Source organism: Carcharodon carcharias, chromosome 16, assembly GCF_017639515.1.
Source record: "Carcharodon carcharias isolate sCarCar2 chromosome 16, sCarCar2.pri, whole genome shotgun sequence".
Classification (NCBI taxonomy): Eukaryota; Metazoa; Chordata; class Chondrichthyes; order Lamniformes; family Lamnidae; genus Carcharodon; species Carcharodon carcharias.
Window position 1 is genome coordinate 63010990 of NC_054482.1, and position 19690 is coordinate 63030679.

The 19690-nt window shown below is 40.3% G+C and overlaps 1 protein-coding gene across 1 annotated transcript; it reads left to right on the plus strand.

Annotated features, from left to right (window-relative positions):
- Nucleotides 1–6158: 6158 nt before the first annotated feature.
- magoh (mago homolog, exon junction complex subunit) lies at nucleotides 6159–18990 on the plus strand. The gene is made up of 5 exons (XM_041207603.1): nucleotides 6159–6315; nucleotides 12530–12588; nucleotides 14328–14438; nucleotides 16667–16749; nucleotides 18659–18990. The coding sequence occupies exons 1-5, from the start codon at nucleotides 6228–6230 to the stop codon at nucleotides 18756–18758; spliced, it is 441 nt and encodes a 146-aa protein (XP_041063537.1). The 5' UTR covers nucleotides 6159–6227; the 3' UTR covers nucleotides 18759–18990.
- The last annotated feature ends 700 nt before the right edge of the window (nucleotides 18991–19690 follow it).

Below are 19690 nucleotides of genomic sequence, written 5' to 3' on the forward strand. Positions count from 1 at the left end.
TTCTCTCTTTTCCCCCAATATTGAGAAAATTAGAAATTGATCATAACTCCAGTGAAAATGCTGAATTGAAATTAATTCTTTGATATGAACAGCTGAACATGAACAGCCAAGGCACATTTCATTGAATCATAGAAATGTTTAGCTCAGAAAAAGGCCATTTCACTCATCAGATCCGGCTGGTACTAAATCTTTAACTGGAGCTATCGACTCTAATCCAATTTCTCTGTCCTTTTAATTATTCTATGTATTTAAGGTTATTGATTCTGACCTCACTAATGCAAATTGTTAGTAATAATCAACAGTTTATTACAAGGAAATAACAGACAGCATGTTATAAAATGTTAATTAACATATTTACTAATATTAAAAGTCTCGTGGATAGCATACAAATCCTGCAACAGATATCTTCTAAAATCTATCACTCTTTTCAATCAATTAATGGTTAAATTTATTATAATGATCTATGAAGTTGTTTAATATAAGCAAGTGTTTGCTACTTATCTCTAATTGGCTAGTTCTGTACATGATCCTGGCCCTCCCAACTCTTGACCTTGATCCTCCCAACTCAGTCTCCCAGGCCTGCTCCTGGCTACTCTTGCATCCCACACTGGGGCTGATGCTCAGAGGATCCCAATCCTGCCCTTCCACTGCTAACATCTTAGTATCTTATGTTGTTATTTTCCTGCTTCTCCTCCTGTGTCATCCCCGAACTCACTGCCCTCAGTTCTTTCAATCCTAAACTCCCAAATGAGCTTTGTGACCAAAGTGAGGCACCATCCATTGTGTACTTCATCCAATTTTTCTTCCAGTTGAAAAAGGGGAAAGAGAAATTGGGAGAGGTTTATAATTGTTGGTTGAACCGGTAACACTTGTTATACACTAACATTGAAAGTTGAAATTCCACCAAGAAATTCACCAAAAAAAAAGCTTTAAATGCCCCATGATGCTGTACCATTCAATGTAATGTGAGCAACAAGGAACAAGAAAGCTTAATGATGAAGAAAGGAACACTCTGATATAAATTCAACTTGGGTATTCACGTTAAAACAACCAATAGCATATCAACAGCCCACTTTACACTCTGCTCACTTTGTTTTCCAATGATACCTCAATGAATCAAGTACTAAGGTACTAAGCTGAGTTTACTGATTTCAGTTAAGGTAGCAGCGAGGGGAACACTTGAATTGGCCTAAGCAGCTGGAGAAAAGCAAAATGAAAAGTTGCTACTGTTTGCACTCCTGATAGCTATCCAGTGACCTCCTTTCCACGTACATCATGAATACTGCATTAGAAGAGGATCAGCTCAACTCTGATAGCTGCTTCGTTGAACAGTTCACCAACACTCAATCTTCAGACTTACAAATGAAAATAAGTAATTGAGGCAAATTTACAAAGTGTTTCTTAATCTTCACTCCACTGCAAGTCATCACCTTCATAAGAGGACGGGTAAGGAGAGAAAATGATAGCAAAAGCAGAAGGAAAAGGTAAATTAGTTTTACTGAGATTAAGGGCCAGATTTTCACAAGGTCAGAAGACTCCGCAGACCTTTACAAATGACAGGTGGGACCTAGTTGCAGAAGTTCCGCCCCATTTCCCGACAAGGTCCAATTTTGCCATCCACACACCCTCAATGCCCCTCCACAACAACTTATTCCCCCCCACCCCCTTGCTCCATCACACAGGGAAACCTGAACTCAGCAGGAGTGAAAATTGTCTCATGGGGCCCTTTAAGTCGAGACTTGTCTACCAAGTCGGAAAATTTACTGACTTAAACTAACTCTCCTCGGTAGCAAAAATCTGGCCCCAATTGTCTTACAATAAATATGTTGCAAATTAGTTAATTATTAACGAATTAATGATTATGATAATTTGTAGCATGTTATTTAATTAAATCTGATTAACCTTGTGAGTGCCTAGTAGTTTTTCTCTTGATCTTGTTGTTGTGGTATCTACCCAAGTGTACCAACAGCATCAGAAGTTCCAGAGTATCAGAGAATGGCTGCCAGTACCTACATGTGAGTCTGAGTCGTGGCCACTGCCTGAATGACAATATATTCTCACTGGGAGTAATGCAAAAAATATGCAAGAAACAGGCAATGGAAAAAGTTTACCACTCTCTCTCCTTACCAGTCCTCTTATGAAAGTAATGACTTGCAGTAGAGTGAAGATTAAGAAACAATTTGTAATTTTGCCACAATTACTTTTCTTCATTTGCAAGTCTGAACATTGAGTGTTGGTGAACTGTTCAACCAAGCAGCTATCAGAGTTAAGCTGATCCTCTTCTAATGCAGTATTCATATTATACGTGAAAAGGAGGTCACTGGATAGCTATCAGGAATGAAAACAGTGGCAACTTTTCATTTTGCTTTCTCAAGCTGCTTACGCCAATTATAGTGTTCCCCTCACTGCTACCTTAACTGAAATCGGTTAGTGGTAACAATTATTTTAAATCCATAACGAACATAATGCTACTCCTATCTGGTGACTGGAGGATGCTGGGCAAAGAGATTTGTAAAAATATATGCTTCTTTTGAATCATACTGTAAAAGGACAACTTTTCTGCTGAAATGAATGTGTTATATGAATTTTGAAAGTTGCTGTTTGTATTTTGCTCAATTATTTTTGTGATTTAACAAGTGATATAACAGTAAAATGTTATTGGTAATAAACAAATCAGTGATGAATAAGGAGTACCTTCATTGTTTGTACTCACTGGGGAATGGTTCAACTTTCACCATGCTGCTGCTGCTTTGGATTCACCTTGGTCATAATGTGGATTAGATTCAGAGCACAAATAGCAACAGTTTTGCATACACAAAGATTACAGATGTGCCTTGTATTGAAGTTGAGTTTGTGACTGTAAATTTCTGACCATGGACTTTCTCTGATGCCAAGGTCTCCAAGGCCAGCAAAATAAAAAATGTGCAATTTAGCTTACCCATGGATAACAGAAAACACACACTGCAAGTCATAGTCATAATGTCACAGAAGGAGGCTATACCAAGTCCCATTCCTCTGCTATATTCCCGTAGCCTTTCAAGTTTATTTTCCTCAGTGCCCATCCAATTTCCTTTTGAAATCATTGATCATCTCTGCTTCCACCACTGTTGTTGGCAGTTATTTCCAGGTGCGTAAAAACGATCTTTCTCACATTCCCCCTGGCATCTCTTGTACATAACCTTAAATCTGTATTCACTAGTCCTTGTACCATCAGCTAATGGGAACAACTTTTCTTTGTCTACCCTTTCTGAAATTGTCATAATCTTGTGCACCTCTATCAAATCTCCCCTCAAGCTCCTGTGCTCCAAGGAGAACAAACCCAGCTTCTCCAACCTAACATTGTGGTTAAAATTCTTCATCCCTGGAATCATTCTGGTAAATATCTTATGCACCATCTCAACTACCTCCCACTCTCCCTACTGTGATGACCAGAACCTGATGCAATACTCTAGTTGTGCCTTAACCAGGGCTTTATAAAGCTTCAGCATAATGTCTCTGCTTTTGTACTCAATACCTCTATTTATAAAGCTCAAGACCCCATATCTTTCACTAATTACTCCTCAATATGTCCTGACATTTATTTACATCTACCAGTGGTGGTGTACTCAGAGGTCTCTTGAAAATTCACCTTTCACAAGGGACAACATTGCATTACAAGTGTCACATGAAAGATAATGAATTCTGTGGCTGAATCAGTTTTACAGCATGTACCACAACCAAACTATACTGCTTAGTGCAATTATAAACAATGGATATTTGTTCTTCTCATTGCTCACTTAGTCACTTAGACAAGTGCAGAATAATTAAGGAAAGCCAGCATGAGTTCATTAAGGGAAAATCATGTTTAACTAACTTGGAGATTTTTGAGCAGGTAACAGAGAAGGTTGATAAGGGCAATGCTTGATGTGCTGTATATGGATTTTCAAAATGCATTTGATACAGTGCCATACAACAAACATGTGAGCAAAATTATAGCTCATGCAATAAAATGGAGAATAGACACTAGGATAAGAAATTGGCCGAGTGACAGGAAACAAAGTGTAGTGGTTAATGGTTGTTTTTCAGATTGAGGGAAGGTTTGTCCTGGAGTTCCCCAGGAGTCAGTGTTGGGAGCTTTGCTCTTCCTGCTATATATTAATAACCTAGACTGGGGTATTCAGGGCATGATTTCAAACTTTGCAGATGACACAAAGATTGGAAACATTGTCAACTGTGATGAGGATAGTCTTGAACTTCAAAGGGACGTAGACATGCTGGTGGATTGGGCAGACAAGTGGCAGATGAAGTGTGAAGTGATTCGTTTTGGCAGGAGGAATGTGGAGAGACAGCATAAAATAAAGGGAGAAACTCTAAAGGAGGTGCAGGAACAGAGGGACCTCAGTGTATATGTACATAAGTCATTGAAGATGGGAGAGCATGTTGAGAGAGCAATTGATAAAGCAAATAGTAACCTAGGCTTTATTAATAGGGGCAGTGAGTACAAGAGTAAGGAGGTCACGTTGAACTTGTATAAGACACTAGTTGGGCCTCATTTGGAGTACTGCGCCCAGCTCTGGGCACCACACTTGAGGAAGGATATGCAGGCATTGAAGAGAGTACAGAGGAAATTCACAAAAATGATTTCAGGGATAAAGAACAATAGCTATGAGGTTAGATTGGAGAGGTTGGGGCTGTTTTCCTTGAAGAAAAGAAGGCTGAGAGGAGACTTGATAGAGGTATTCAAGATCCTGAGGGGTATGGGCAGGGTAAATAGTGAGAAACTGTTTTCACTCAAGGAACATCAAGAACTAGAGAACACAGATTCAAAATAATTAGCAAAAGAAGTAAAAGTGATGAGAGGAAATTTTTTTTCACCAGAGGGTGGTTGGAATCTGGAACAAACTTTCTGAGAGGGTAGTGGAGGCAGGTTTGATCAACATAATCAAAAGGGTTCAAAAAATGGCTATCTGAAAAGAAAAAATGCGCAAGGTTATGACGATTAGGCAGGGGAGTGGAATTAGGCAGAATGCTTTTTCAGAGAGCCAATGCAGACTTGATGGGCCGAAGGGCCTCATTCTGCTCTGTAAAGATTCTGTGATATGCCAACCAAAAAAAAACTTGCAAAGCTGATCAACAGCTTCAGATGTGCTGGCAGTCCCCAAAAATTGGCGACTCAACATCTTCTCTTTCCCAGAGGAATACCTCAGATAGAAATCACTCAACATGGTCCCCGCGCCAATCACTTCCGTGGAAACTCAGTTGTTAAGTCCGCTCAAGACAGAGATGGATCTATTTTTGGACACTAAGGGAATTAAGGCACGTGGGGACACTTTGGGAAGGTGGTTTTGAGGTTCAGTATCAGCCACTATCTTATTGAATGGCAAAGCAGGCTCAAAGGGCTAAATGGCTGACTTCTACTCTTATGTTCTTATATGAAAACAAATATTTGCATGAACTTTATAAATTAAGTTGTAAGTATACAGATTCTTATACTCAGGTTAGTGGGAGAAGAGGAATATGTGAAAGCCTGAAGATAAGATACCAACATTGAAGATATAATTGGGGTTGTTTCTAGGGGAGGGAATCCAAGACCCATTGTGTGTGAAATTTGGACTTTTACATTTGAAATTATTCATTTAAGCACTTTTTAAACTTAAGTATTAATAGATCTTTAATTCAATAAAAAACAATCTGACATTTGGATCAACAATTCAACGACACTATCACTTGACCAATAGTTACCTCCTACATCCATTCTCCATTTCCTTCTCTACGTTCAAACTGTCACTTTCCAATCCAAATCAGCTAATGCCTGAAAACTCCTTCCTCCCCATCCAATGGGATGTTACGAGTTTCATCCTCTGTTTCATCCCTCTTCCCCAAAGCTTACAGTTTCTGTTGCCTTCCCTTCTCCCCGTCATTATTATCAATTTCCCTATTACCATCCATTTCCCCTTCACTGCCTTAACATTTCCACTTCTTTCCAATAACAATTGACCAGCAATAGCTTGGATTTCTGTAAACTTTAAGATGAGGACGCAGCCGCAGCGTGACGCGGGAGGACGCAGCGTGACGCGGGAGGACGCAGCGTGACGCGGGAGGACGCAGCGTGACGCGGGAGGACGCAGCGTGACGCGGGAGGACGCAGCGTGACGCGGGAGGACGCAGCGTGACGCGGGAGGACGCAGCGTGACGCGGGAGGACGCAGCGTGACGCGGGAGGACGCAGCGTCGGCCGGCGCGGGGACCATGTCGAGTGATTTCTATCTGCGATATTATGTGGGGCACAAGGGCAAGTTTGGCCACGAGTTCTTAGAGTTCGAGTTCAGGCCGGACGGTAAGTTTGACCGGAATGTCCAGGGCGTCTGTGAACCCGGAGCGAGGGAAGTTTAAGAGGTGGCGGAGGGAAGGCTGGGCCCAGGTTTCCGGGCCTCACGCTGCTGCTGAATATCTCCCAGTCAGTGTGTAGCAGCAGCAGCAGTAGTCACTGTCTTGTACAGCTGCCTGACTGTAAAAAGATACACACCTTACAACTTCCTGCACACAGCTTTCTCACAAACAGGCAGCTTTGAAGCTCAAGGTTCCCGGGGTCCAAAACAGCATCAGTATCCCCAAACAAATTCCACTGAACTTTAATCCCTTGGCTGTGATGGCCTGAGGGTGTTTGTATTCCTTGCTGGCAGCTTTACGGCACAGAAACCAGCCGTTTGGACCATCTCATTTTGATCACACTATCAGGTTAGCATTCAGCTTCTTCCTCATGTGTTCATCAAGTTCCTTTTAATGTACCTATACTAGAATCAGGCTTGGACTAGTGGCAAGTAACATTTGTGCTACACAAGTGCCATCTCCAACAAGAGAGAATCTATTCATCACCCCTTGGTATTCAATGGCATTATCATCACTGAATCCCCCACTATCAACCACCTGGAAGTTCCCCTCCAAGCCACTCACCACCCTGACTTGGAAATATATCACTAACCCTTCACTGTCGTTAGGTCAAAATCCTGGAACTCCCTCCCTAACAGCAATGTGGATGTACCTACATCACATGGAGTGCTGTGGTTCAAGAAAGCAGCTCACACCACCTTAAGGGCAATTAGGGGTGGGCAATAAATGCTGGCCTAGCCATCAACACCCACATTCCATAAATGAATTTAAATAAAGCACAGAAGGCCATTCAGCACATTGTCTCTGTGTCAGTTCTTTGCAACTGCAACTCAGCTAGTCCTACTCCCCCACTTTTCCCTTGTAGAGCTGTAAAATCTGTTCTCTTTAGATAATTATGCAATTTCCTTTTGAAACTGCAGTTGAATCTGTTTCCACCAAACTCAGGCAGTACGTTCTAGATCCAAACCATTTGTTACATAAAGACGTTTTTCCTCATATCACCTCTGGTTTTTTTGTTAATCACCTTAGGGTTTTCGACCTTCTGCTGATGGGAACAGTTTCTCCCCGTTTATCCAGACCTCTCGTGATTTTGAACCGGTCTAACAAATCTCCTCTCAACCTTCTCTTTTTCAAGAACAGCCCCCGCTTTGCCAATCTATCCACATAACTGAAGTCTCTCATCCTCGGAACAATTCTCATAAATTTTTTCTGCACCCTTTCTAAAACCTTCATGATCTTCCCGTTAAGGTTGAACCAGGGCTTTATGAAGGTTCATGAATTACTCACTTTTGTACTCTGTACCCCTATTTATAAAACCCAAGATTCAGTATAATTTATTAAATGCTTTCTCACCCTGCTCTACCACCTTCAGTGTTTTATGCACATGTACAGCCAGGTCCCTCTGCTCCTGCAATCCCTTTAGAATTGTACCCTTTACTTTATGTCACCTCTCCTCATTCTTCAGACTAAAATGTATCACTTCACACTTCTCTGCATTAAATTTCGTGTCATATATACACCCAGCCCACCAGCCTCCCTATATCCTCTTGAAGTCTATCTTTGTTCTCCTCACAGTTCACAATACTTCCAAGTTTGGCATCACCTGCAAACCCAGGTCTAGTTTATTCATATAAATCAAGAAAAACAGTGCCCCCTCTCTATACCATTCTCTAGTCAGAAAGACAACCATTGATCACTACTCTCTCTTTCCTGTTCCTCAGCTAACTTCATATCCATGCTGCCACTGTCCCTTTTATTCCATGGGCTCCAACTTTGCTGACAAGCCTGTTATGTCACACTTTATCAAATTCCTTTCGGAAGTCCATATACATCACGTCAAAGGCTTGGCCTAAATAGCCAAGTGGTTATGGTACTGGGTTTATAACCCCAAGATCAAGAGTTCAAATCTCACAATGGCAAACTATGAAACAATGTAACTTCATCTGAAAACAGATGGAAACGTGTTTGTACTCGAAAGAGTTACATCACATCAAAGGCTTGGCCTAAATAGCCAAGTGGTTATGGTACTGGGTTTGTAACCCCAAGATCAAGAGTTCAAATCTCACAATGGCAAACTATGAAACAATGTAACTTCATCTGAAACAGATGGAAACGGGTTTGTACCTGAAAGAGTTACATCATGTCAAAGTTTTATCGACCCCTTTAATCACATTTTGGTTTAAAGTTTGTAAGTTTCCTTTAAACTTTGTTCTTGGTTTTACAGCTGACCTGAATTAGGGGCTGTGCCTGATTTATCCCAATTTTGTTAATTTAGTTTGATTGTTTGACTAAAAGAGTTACATCACATCAAACACAATTACCTTCATTTATCCAATTTTTGGTATCTCATCAAAAATCTCCTACAAGTTAGTTAAACACAATTCACCTTTAACAAATCTGTGCTGGCTTTCCTTAATCAATCCACATGTGACAAGTGACTGTTAATTTTGCCTCAGCTTCTCTTTGGGGTAACAAGCTCGACACCCTAAACAGTCTCTGGGTAAAGACATTTCTCCTGAATTCCCTATTTGATTTATTAATGATTAGTGACTTCTAGCTTTTTTTTGTTTTCCCTGCAAGTGAATTACATTTCCTCTTGTGACTCTCACTAGGTGTACTACTCTGTTCGCAGAATCACACAGTGCAGAAGAGGCCCTTTGGCCCATCGAGTCTGCACCGACATGTGAGAAACACCTGACTTACCTACCTAATCCTATTTACCAGCATTTGGCCCATAACCTTGAATGTTATGACATGCCAAGTGCTCATCCATGTACTTTTTAAAGGATGTGAGGCAATCTGCCTCCACCGCCCTCCCAGGCAGCGTATTCCAGACCGTCACCACCCTCTGGGTAAAAAAGTTTTTCCTCACAGCCCTCCTAAACCTCCTGGCCCTCACCTTGAACTTGTGTCCCCTCGTGACTGACCCTTCAACTAAGGAGAACAGCTGCTCTCTATCCGCCCTGTCCATGCCCCTCATAATCTTGTACACCTAGATCAGGTCACCCCCTCAGTGTTCCCTGCTCCAGTGAAAACAACCCAAATCTATCCAACCTCTCTTCATAAATTGAATGTTTCATCCCAGGCAACATTCTGGTGAATTTCCTCTGCACCCCCTCCAGTGCAATCACATCCTTCCTATAAGTTCTATACACTTTTTTGCAAGCTTTTGTTTAGCTCCTGGTCTGGCAGTGCCTTGATTTTAAAATTCTCATCCTTGTTTTCAAATTCCTCCATGGCCTTGTTTTTCCCTATCTCTGTAACCTCAAGTCCTACAACCCTCTTAGATCTCTGTACTTCTCCAATCCTGGCCTCTTTTGCAACCTTGATTTTAATTGTTGCATCAATGGTGGCCACACTTTCAGCTAACAAGGTCCTGAGCTCTTGCATTCCCTCCCTAAACATCTCTGCCTCTCTAGCTTTCTCTCCTCCTTAAGACACTCCTTAAAATCTACCTTTTTGACCAGATTTTTGATCACCTGTCCATTATAGCTCCTTATGTGGTGAGGTGTCAAATTTTGTTAATGTTCCTTTAAAGTACCTTGGGATGCTTTATGTCAAAGGTGCCACAGAATTGCAAGTTGTCCTTTTGATGGCATGGGGTGCATTTGTATGTATATATGCATATATTTATATTTATTACATCCAAACTTACCCAGGAGGAAATAATTACAACATCCCTCCAAACCCCAGAACTGACCAACAAAGCCGATCCAGAAGAAATGAACCCACTCTTTGCTCCTCCATGTAAAAGTATTCTGTGTGTAGGTTTAATTTCCAATAAAATATGACTGTTTAATGTGCTATAATATCATTTCTGGGCAGAAAATTTGAAACATCACATAGCTTGCAGGGAAGATCGGCTAGAAGATTCTGCAGTTTGTTTCCTTATCCAAATGAGTTGCCATATTAATACCAATCTAACAAATAAGTTATTGATTAGAACAAAAAATGCCAAATGATGGTACGTCACAAAATTGAATGTTATTTTCTTTGGCTTGATATATATGCCTGCAGATTTGGGTGAATGGCCAGAAGTGCTGGGCTAAGTTAACATCTTCCTAAGACTGGAAGATGATGTGAGTCAGTGTATGAAACACGATAAAGTTTGGGTCACTTGTGGTCTTTGGCAGACCTGCTGCTTTGTTTCTGGACCTCATTTCTGTGGAAGTCAACCTTCCTCCCTCCCAATAATTTTAAGGAATTATCAGTTCTACAATCAATCTACAGTTAGGACCATGGAAAAATTATGGTACAGAAGGAGGCAATTCAGCCCATCGTGTCTGCGCCGGCCAAAAAAAAGAAAAAAAAAATAGCCGCTCTTTTTAACCCCACTTTCCAGCACCTGGTAGTCTTACGGGTTACAGAACTTTAGATGCAGATCCAGATACCTTTTAAATGTTTCAGTCTCAACCACCAATTTAGGCAGTGAATTCCAGGTGCCCACCACCCTCTGGGTGAAAAGATTTTTCCTCATGTCCCCTCTAATCCTTCTACCAGCCCCCTTCTACCAAAATTTCTTCCTCCCTGTGAGGACTGTAATGGGCTCTAAATAAATTCCTTTTCTTTGCAGTTAAGGGTGATGAAGCCCTGGTGAGATGACTCTTGTAAGAAGTTGTTTTGAATTGAAACTTGAGGAAACCTTGTTGAATAACTGCTGAAAATGGATGATCTGTGTTTAACATGCAGCAAATGCATATGAGAAACTTGCTGTTAAAATAAGACAAATATGCTCAAATTAACAATGCAAACAAATTACATGAACTTGCTAATGATGCCTTCAAGGAATTGCCAAATGTTGGGAATCTCATAGGAGGCCATCTGGTATAACAATTTGTCATTGTCTGATCAGAATTAAAACTAGTATTTGCTTTAGGTAGAGCTTATTTTGAGGGGTGTTAATTTCTTTCCCCTGCATTCATTTTATATCTTATTCTGCCTTGTTTGTAAAACAGCTATAAACCATAATTAAGATTACTAAAATTTTGTTTATTGGTCAGTACGCCCACCAAGACAGACCAAGCGGATTTTCTTACAGTATCTTAATTTTATTACCTTGCTGTCCCTAAAACCCTATTTGAAGAGCTCTGAAGAAAAGTCATACGGACTCAAAACATTAACTCTGTTTCTCTCTCCACAGATGCTGCTAGATCTGCTGAGTTTTTCCAGCGTTTTCTGTATTTTTTTAACAATCCTGTCATGCAGCTTCTTTATCAGAAAATGATTGAGGGGGTTAGCATTGGAAGTTAGATATTATTGCAGTGGAATCTTAGTGGCATTTTTATGATTTTACAGTGTGATGCTCCCCCTCAGATCACTAAGGTAGTGAGTAGTCGTACCATGAAGACCAGGCTCCAGATTTTCTGCTGAAGGCTTTTAAACTAAAGCTATAGCATCTTCCATCAACAGGATCCATTCTTTTCCCATTGTATATCTTTTAAATGTAAATTTGTACTATCTGAATGGATGCATGACAAAATTGTCTGACCATCTGATTTCCTGGTTTTGGCTGAATTACCAAGCAGACAGCAAATTGTACTTGTCTTCCATACCTTTGAGTTAGGGAGGATGGAAGAATCAAAATTCCTGCTTTTTTCTGGCATTCAGCTATCCCTGCAGAAAAGTGCACTTATGTGCTTGTTTGACACAGACAGCACCAGGCTTGGCTGTGATGACTATGGTCAAATAGTTTGCTGACATTCACTGTGCAGGTTTACATGTGAAAGATGCCCCCTTGAGATTGATGGGTGATCAGCAACTATGGAACATTGCACCAATGAGGAGTGAACATATTCAGGCGAGGACAAAAAAAAATTGATCGGATTAGGAGGTGGGGGCAGGGTGGAATGGATTGGAATTTCATCACTTCATAGCTTCCAAGGCTAAGTGCGTCAAAGCTTTTCACTTTTCTGCTGAAAAAACTACATGCTTCAGGTTTCATCTTTCAAAATAAACCCATCACTGATGCAACATTACCTAGCAGCAGAATCTCTATTTTCAGCATTGATGGTCTGTTGTAAATGCAGGGGCTCAATGTTATGGGATCAGAGAAAGAGAAAGTATATAAGACAGTAAGTAACAAGTGAATTGGTAGCTGGTGTTATGTTTTAATACCTTTAACCAATGATACAAATTAAACTTGTTTTTCACTTGATTGACAGGCAAACTCAGATATGCAAATAACAGCAACTACAAAAATGACGTAATGATTAGGAAGGAGGTAAGCGTGCTTTAATTTTCGTCTTTATATTGTGAGTTGGAGAAAACTTGATTAATTCTGAAGGTTGAATTCAAAATGGATGTCATTTAGATAGTAAAATGGCTTCTGATCTGAGATTGGATATACTGAAGACTTGTGCTCCAGAACTTGCTACGCCCCTAGCCAAGCTGTTCCAGTACAGCTACAATACTGGCATCTACCCGGCAAGATGGAAAATTGCCCAAGTATAACCTGTACGCAAAAAGCAGGACAAATCCAACTCAACCAATTACCGCCCCATCAATCTACTCTCAGTTATCAGTAAACTGATGGAAGTGGTCATCAAGCACTACTTGCTTAGCAATAACCTGCTCACTGATACTCAGTTTGGGTTCCGCCAGGATCGCTCAGCTCCCGACCTCATTACAGCCTTCGTTCAAAAATGGACATAAGAACTGAACTCCAGAGGTGAAGTGAGAGTGACTGCCCTTGACATCAAGGCAACATTTGACTGAGTGTGGCACCAAGGAGCCCTAGCAAAACTGGAGTCAATGGGAATCAGGGGAAACTCCCTGCTGGTTTGAGTCATACCTAGCACAAAGGAAGATGGCTATGGTTGTTGGAGGTCAGTCATCCCAACTCCAGGACATCACTGCAGGATTTCCTCAGGATAATGTCCTAGGCCCAACCAACTTCAGCTGTTTCATCAATGACCTTCCTTCCATCATAAGGTCAGAATTGGGGATGTTCGCTGATGTTTGCTCATTGTTCAGCAGCATGTGCAACTCCTCAGATACAGAAGCAGTCCAAGTCCAAATGCAGCAAGACCTGGACAACATCTAGGCTTGGGCTGACAAGTGGCAAGTAACATTTGCACAACACAAGTGCCAGACAAAGATCATCTCCAAGAGAGAATCTAACTATTTCCCCTTTTCAATCAATGACATGACCATCACTGAATCCCCCACTATCAACATCCTGGGAGTTACCATTGACCAGAAACAACTGGACTAGCCATATAAATACTGTGGTTACAAGAGCACGTCAGAGGCTTGGAATCCTTTGGCGATCAGTTCACCCCCTGACTCCCCAAAGCCTGTCCACCATCTACAAGGCACAAGTCTGGAGTGTGATGGAATACTCTCCACTTGCCTGGATGAGTGCAGGTCCCACAATACGCAAGAAGCTTGACACCATTCGGGATGAAGCAGTCCACTTGATTGGCATCCTATCCACAAACATTCACTCCCTTCACTACCAACGCACAGTGGCAGCAGTGTGTACCATCTACAAGATGCACTGCAGAAACTCACCAAAACTCCTTAGAGAGCACCTTCCAAACCCACGACCGCTACCAGCTAGAAAGGCAAGGATAGCAGATACATGAAAACACCGCCACTTGGAAGTTCCCTTCCAAGTCACTCAGCACTCTGATGTGGAAATATATTATGGTTCCTTCACTATCGCTGGGTCAAAATCTTGGAACTCCCTTCCTAACCGCACTGTGGGTGTATCTACACCACATGGACTGCATGAACTGTCGAAGGGTCATGAGGACTCGAAATGTCAACTCTTTTCTTCTCCGCCGATGCTGCCAGACCTGCTGAGTTTTTCCAGGTAATTCTGTTTTTGTTTTTGTTTTAGATTTCCAGCATCCGCAGTTTTTTTGTTTTTATCCCATGAATGAATAATGTTTTGCAATTTATGTAGTTTTATACTTTCTTGTGAAATGCCAGTTAGTGATTGTATGATTGTTATAGGCATATGTCCATAAAAGTGTTATGGAAGAACTAAAGCGAATCATAGAAGACAGTGAAATCACAAAGGAAGACGATGCGTTGTGGCCCCCACCTGACCGGGTGGGGCGACAGGTCAGTATTTTACCCTTAGTTTATTAGAAATAAAGAGGAAGCATGCATATCATAGAATATCGTTTCAGAAAACAGTGCACCAATTGGCAACAGTTCTTGAGCTCACCAGAAAATGTGAGGATAGATTCCAATCAACTAAAGATGAAGGTGTCGTGGATAAAACAGTCTGTAAATTATACTGTATTTTGAGAAATTTTTTAAACAAATTTTCACTTCTGAAGGCTCTAACCTACATTCGAATACACTTCTAGAGAGGCCTTCTTGGCCATTCTTTTAGACTTGAGTGTTATATCCAGTAGCAGTTGGTGACTAGACATAGATGTGGCTATGGCGACACTGCTTTAACAACATATATTCAAGTTTATAGAAGATACTTTGCATACACTTACACATTGCTATTAAATATATTTTACTTGTATATTTATGCAATATGTCTCACCATTCAGTGTGAAATTTTACGGGTATTTCTCTTCATCAAAGTTTGGAATTCTGGCATTAATTTATGAGACACAGCACATCTTAATGTGGTTTGTGACCAGCAGTTCTTTAACTTCATTAGAGTGATTGCTGAGTGCATTGACTAACACAATTTCATTTTACCAGCACAAAAATATTATAATGCACATGCATACAGCATGCAAAAATGAGTATTGAGATTACATGCCCAATGATGGTTGTCTATTAATCATTTTATTTACTAATTGGAAATGCACTTGGATTCCATTTTGCCACTATTGTTAATGCCTACCATAACATGCATTAGATGTACCTCAGTGGTAGAACTCTCACCTCTAAGTCAGCAGACTGATGGTTCAAGTTCAACTCCAGAGACTTGAGCACAAGATCTAGGCTGACATTCCAGTGCAGTACTAAGGGAGTGCCACACTGTCAGAGGTGCCATCGTTTGGATGTCAAAGATCCCATGGCACTATTTTCAGTGTCCTGGCCAATATTTATCTCGCAACCAACATTGTTTTAAAAAATACTGGCAATTGTCAGATTGCTGTTTGTGGGCCCTTGCTGTGTGCAAATTCACTGCCATTTTTCCTACATTATAACAGTGGCTACACTTAGAAAATGAAGTGTTTCTTTTTTATAAAGTACTTTCAACTGTCCTAAGGTCATGAAAGGCATTATATAAATGCCTTCTTTATTGACAGTGTTGTCTTAAACACTAAAGAAGTGCCTAATTTCCAAGGATCCATTGGTGGTCCTCTCCTCTTCCACATCGTCATTCTGGGCCTCGGTGACATCATCCGCAGACATATCATCAAATTCAATGCATGTGCCAGTGAGACCCAGCTTGAGCTCTCTTCTACCTTTATGAACTTCCATACGCACACACTGTCCAATTGCATAGCCGGCAGATGCAGGAACCCTGTCATGGTCAAATAATCATATTTGTTTTTAGAGAAAATGGTTGAGAGTTTAATGTTGGTCAGGATGCTGGAAGAGCTCTTCCACTTCTCTTTGAACAGTGCCATGGAAATCTTTTACACCTGCCTGAGAGAACATACAGGTCATCTGTTTAATGTCTCATTTGGGAGATGATGTTTTCAACAATCAGCACTTCCTCTGCAGCGCACTGAAGTATCAGCCTAGATTATATATACTCAGGTTTTTGGAGGCTGACTTGGTTTTAAGATCTTTTGACTCAAAACCAAGAGTGCTACCACTGAACTTAGGCTAATATCCATAACCTTCATTAGCAGTTTTTTTTTATATGTTCATGGAATGTGGGTGTCGCTGGCTTGCCCAGTATTTATTGGCCATCCCTAAATGCCCTTCGAGGGCATTTAAGAGTCAACATGTGGGCTGGACCAGGTAAAGATGGCAGATTTCCTTCCCTAAAGGACATTACAACAATCGACAATGGTTTCATGGTCATCATTCGACTTGTAATTCCAAGTATTTGTTGAATTCAAATTCCACCATCTGCCGTGGCGGGATTCAAACCTAGGTCCTCAGAGCATTACTCTGGGCCTCTGGATTACCAGTCCACTGGCAAAACCACTACACCACTGCCTCCCCTAAATTATTAAATTGGGTGCTGCAAGTTACTGATTAATTGTGATGGAGTTAACACAGAATTTGTCTAAAAATTTGCAATCAATCATCAGAAGATGTCACTACAGAATGTATGAAGAAATTCATATTTTGTGCTGTGCGCTTGAGGTGGGACCTCCTTAAATATGCAAATAATCATCTTCATATTTTGTTTATAACAGGAGCTGGAGATTGTAATAGGAGATGAACATATTTCATTTACAACATCAAAGATTGGGTCTCTAATTGATGTAAATCAATCCAAGTAAGTGTAATTTTGGTAGGAGTGGAAAAACTACAAAAATAAATCAGCTGTGGAGAACAATATATTTCTCTAAGGATTTGGTTTTATGTTTTGCGTTAATAACCATATACTTATAAAAGTAAAATGCCTATACCTATGATCAGCTGGTGTGACAATTGGGCTGCTACAGTTGGTGTCAGCATCCCTGTGTTAAAGATAAAAAAAATCCGCTTTATACCCTTCTCATGAGCACTATCAATTGGCACCCTGTAAAGTCCATGACTGGAGACAAGCTTATGTTTGGCTGTGATTCACCAACAACCAAATAGCTTGCTAATTTGATTCAGATCCACATATGAAAATGGCCACTTTAATGAAAAAGTCCACTGCATCTAGAAATGCATCCCAAAATGAGTCAGTGTTTTTGGAAGAAAAGAGCCATAGCCTATTAGGAGAAATAAATCAAAATGTGAAGACATAAAATAGATTTTTTTTTCGTTCATGTGCTGTGGCAAAGCCAGCATTTACTGCCCAGCCCCTAATGCAGAGGTTTGGTATAACTGAATGGCATGTTAGTCCATATCAGAGGGCAGTTAAGTTGACCACATTGCTGTAGGTCACATATAAGCCAGACCAGGTCAGGACAACAGGTTTCATTGCCCAAAGGACATTAGTGAACCAGTTAAGGTTTTAGCGACAATCCAGGAGTTACATGGTCACCAGTACACTTCTCTGCATTAAATTTCATATGCCATTTGCTTTTAGTTTCCAATTTATTAACTTAATTTAAATTCCACAACTTAAATTTGTAATCATGGCTCCAGAGCATTAGTCCAAGCCCCTGGATCACTAGTCCTGTTATAAAAGCACTATGCTACTATATTTTTATGTGAGGAAAAACAGAATGGTTACAGTGCAGAAAATGACCTTTCAGCCCATGATGCCTGTGCTGGCTTCTTGAAGGAGCAATTCACTTAGTGTCAGTCCTATGCCTTCTCCCTGTAGCCCTGCATGTTCTTCATAATCCAATTCCCTCTTGAATATCTCAATCAAACCTTCCTCCACCACACTTGCAGGCAGTGCATTCCAGATCCTAACCACTCGCTACATGAAAATATTTTTCCTTGTGTCACCATTGCTTCTTTTGCCAATTACCTTAAATCTGTGCCTCTGGTTCTCAATCCTTCCACTAATGGGAACAGTTTCTCACTACCTATTCTATCCAGATCCATGAATACCTCTATCAAAGCTTCTCTCAACCTTTTCTCCAAGGAAAACAGTCCCAACTTCTCCAATCTAACTGCATAACTGAAACTCTTCATCCCTGGAACCGATCTCATTCTGCACTCTCTCTCAGGTCTTCACATTCTTCCTAAAGTGTGGTGCCCAAAACTGGACACACTACTCCAGTTGAGGCCGAACCAGCATTTTTTTTTTACAGATTTAACGTAACTTCGTTGCTTTTGTACCCTATGCCCTTATTTAAAAAGCCTAGAATGTTGTATGCTTTATTAACCGCTATCTCAACATGTCCTGGCACCTTCAATGATTTATGCACATATACATCCAGATCCTTATGCTCCTGTACCCCCTTTAGAATTGTACCCTTTATATTGTCTCTCTTGTGTTCTTTCTACCAAAATGATTCACTTCAAACTTCTCTGCATTAAATTTCATCTGCCATTTATCTGCCTATTCTACCAACTGCCGATATCCGTTTGGAATTCTGCACTATCCTCCCCACAGTTCACAATATTTCCAAGAGAATGTGGGTGTCAATCCCTTTAACTATCACATACAAAACGAGTAATCTGCTTGTGGAGCTAATTCCTCAAGCTTAGTAAATAGAAATTTGGCTAATTTGTTTTAAACTATTGTAATTTAATTGCTGTACCTTTTCTAAATGGGGAAAAAAAATGTTTACATCTAGGGATCCAGAGGGCCTGCGAGTATTCTACTACCTGGTCCAGGACTTGAAATGTCTAGTTTTCAGTCTCATTGGGTTGCACTTCAAGATCAAGCCTATCTAAGAGTTTGATATTCACACAAGGATGATGGATTCAGGGATGGACCGCACTCGGAGTGGGAAGAGATAAGAGGGCTCAAATTGACTTGGACTCAATATGTGTTACAGTAACTAACTTTGTCTCATGTGGATTGTAGATTTGGTAATTTTTTTATGTGAATATATAACGATTTCATCTTGTTCACAAAATATTTGATTTTCTTTTTATATTAAAATAAATTTAATTGGATAATTAATTTTGTGTGGTTTGTTTGCTGGAATTTCGCTATTAAAAATTTCACAAAGATATGTGGATGGTGTTGCCATTTCCTAATGTATTCATATCACTATATAATCTTCCGGTTATAGATTTTAACAAAAGGTGTAGGTGAAAATCAATAGTGCAATGAGACATAAAAACAAGCCTATATTCACTGTGCTGAGCTTTAAATATTTTGCAATAGCCAGAAATCAAATAACCACATGTTGTAAATGTCTTGTCAGTTTCAGGTTAGAAACCAGGAAGAAGTCATTTTAAAACTTTGCTGATGTTACCATTTTAACAACAGGCAATACATTTGAAGGTTTGTTATTTGATAGAAAGCTGGTTCCAATTGTTTATTATGAATAACTCATACCTCTCAGGTATTCTGTTCTCTAGCTGCGGCTCCAGTACAGCAGCTGTTTTCCATGATGGCAGAGGAATGAATCATGGGCCACTGTTTAACATTGCCTAACAGTAAGCTGAAACTAATTCTCACATATACTTGGATGTGGAACAACCAAAGGTGGTCTAGGCCTGGAGGAAATATGAAAGAAAATAGAATCATATTCTTGTGCCATAAGATATGTACACTGTTAAATCTGTGAAGATAAATCAGCCCTCCATCATTCAATGAACATGATATACATGCTTAAATCGAACCTTAAAAGGAAAATCTGTTTAGTGGGCTAATG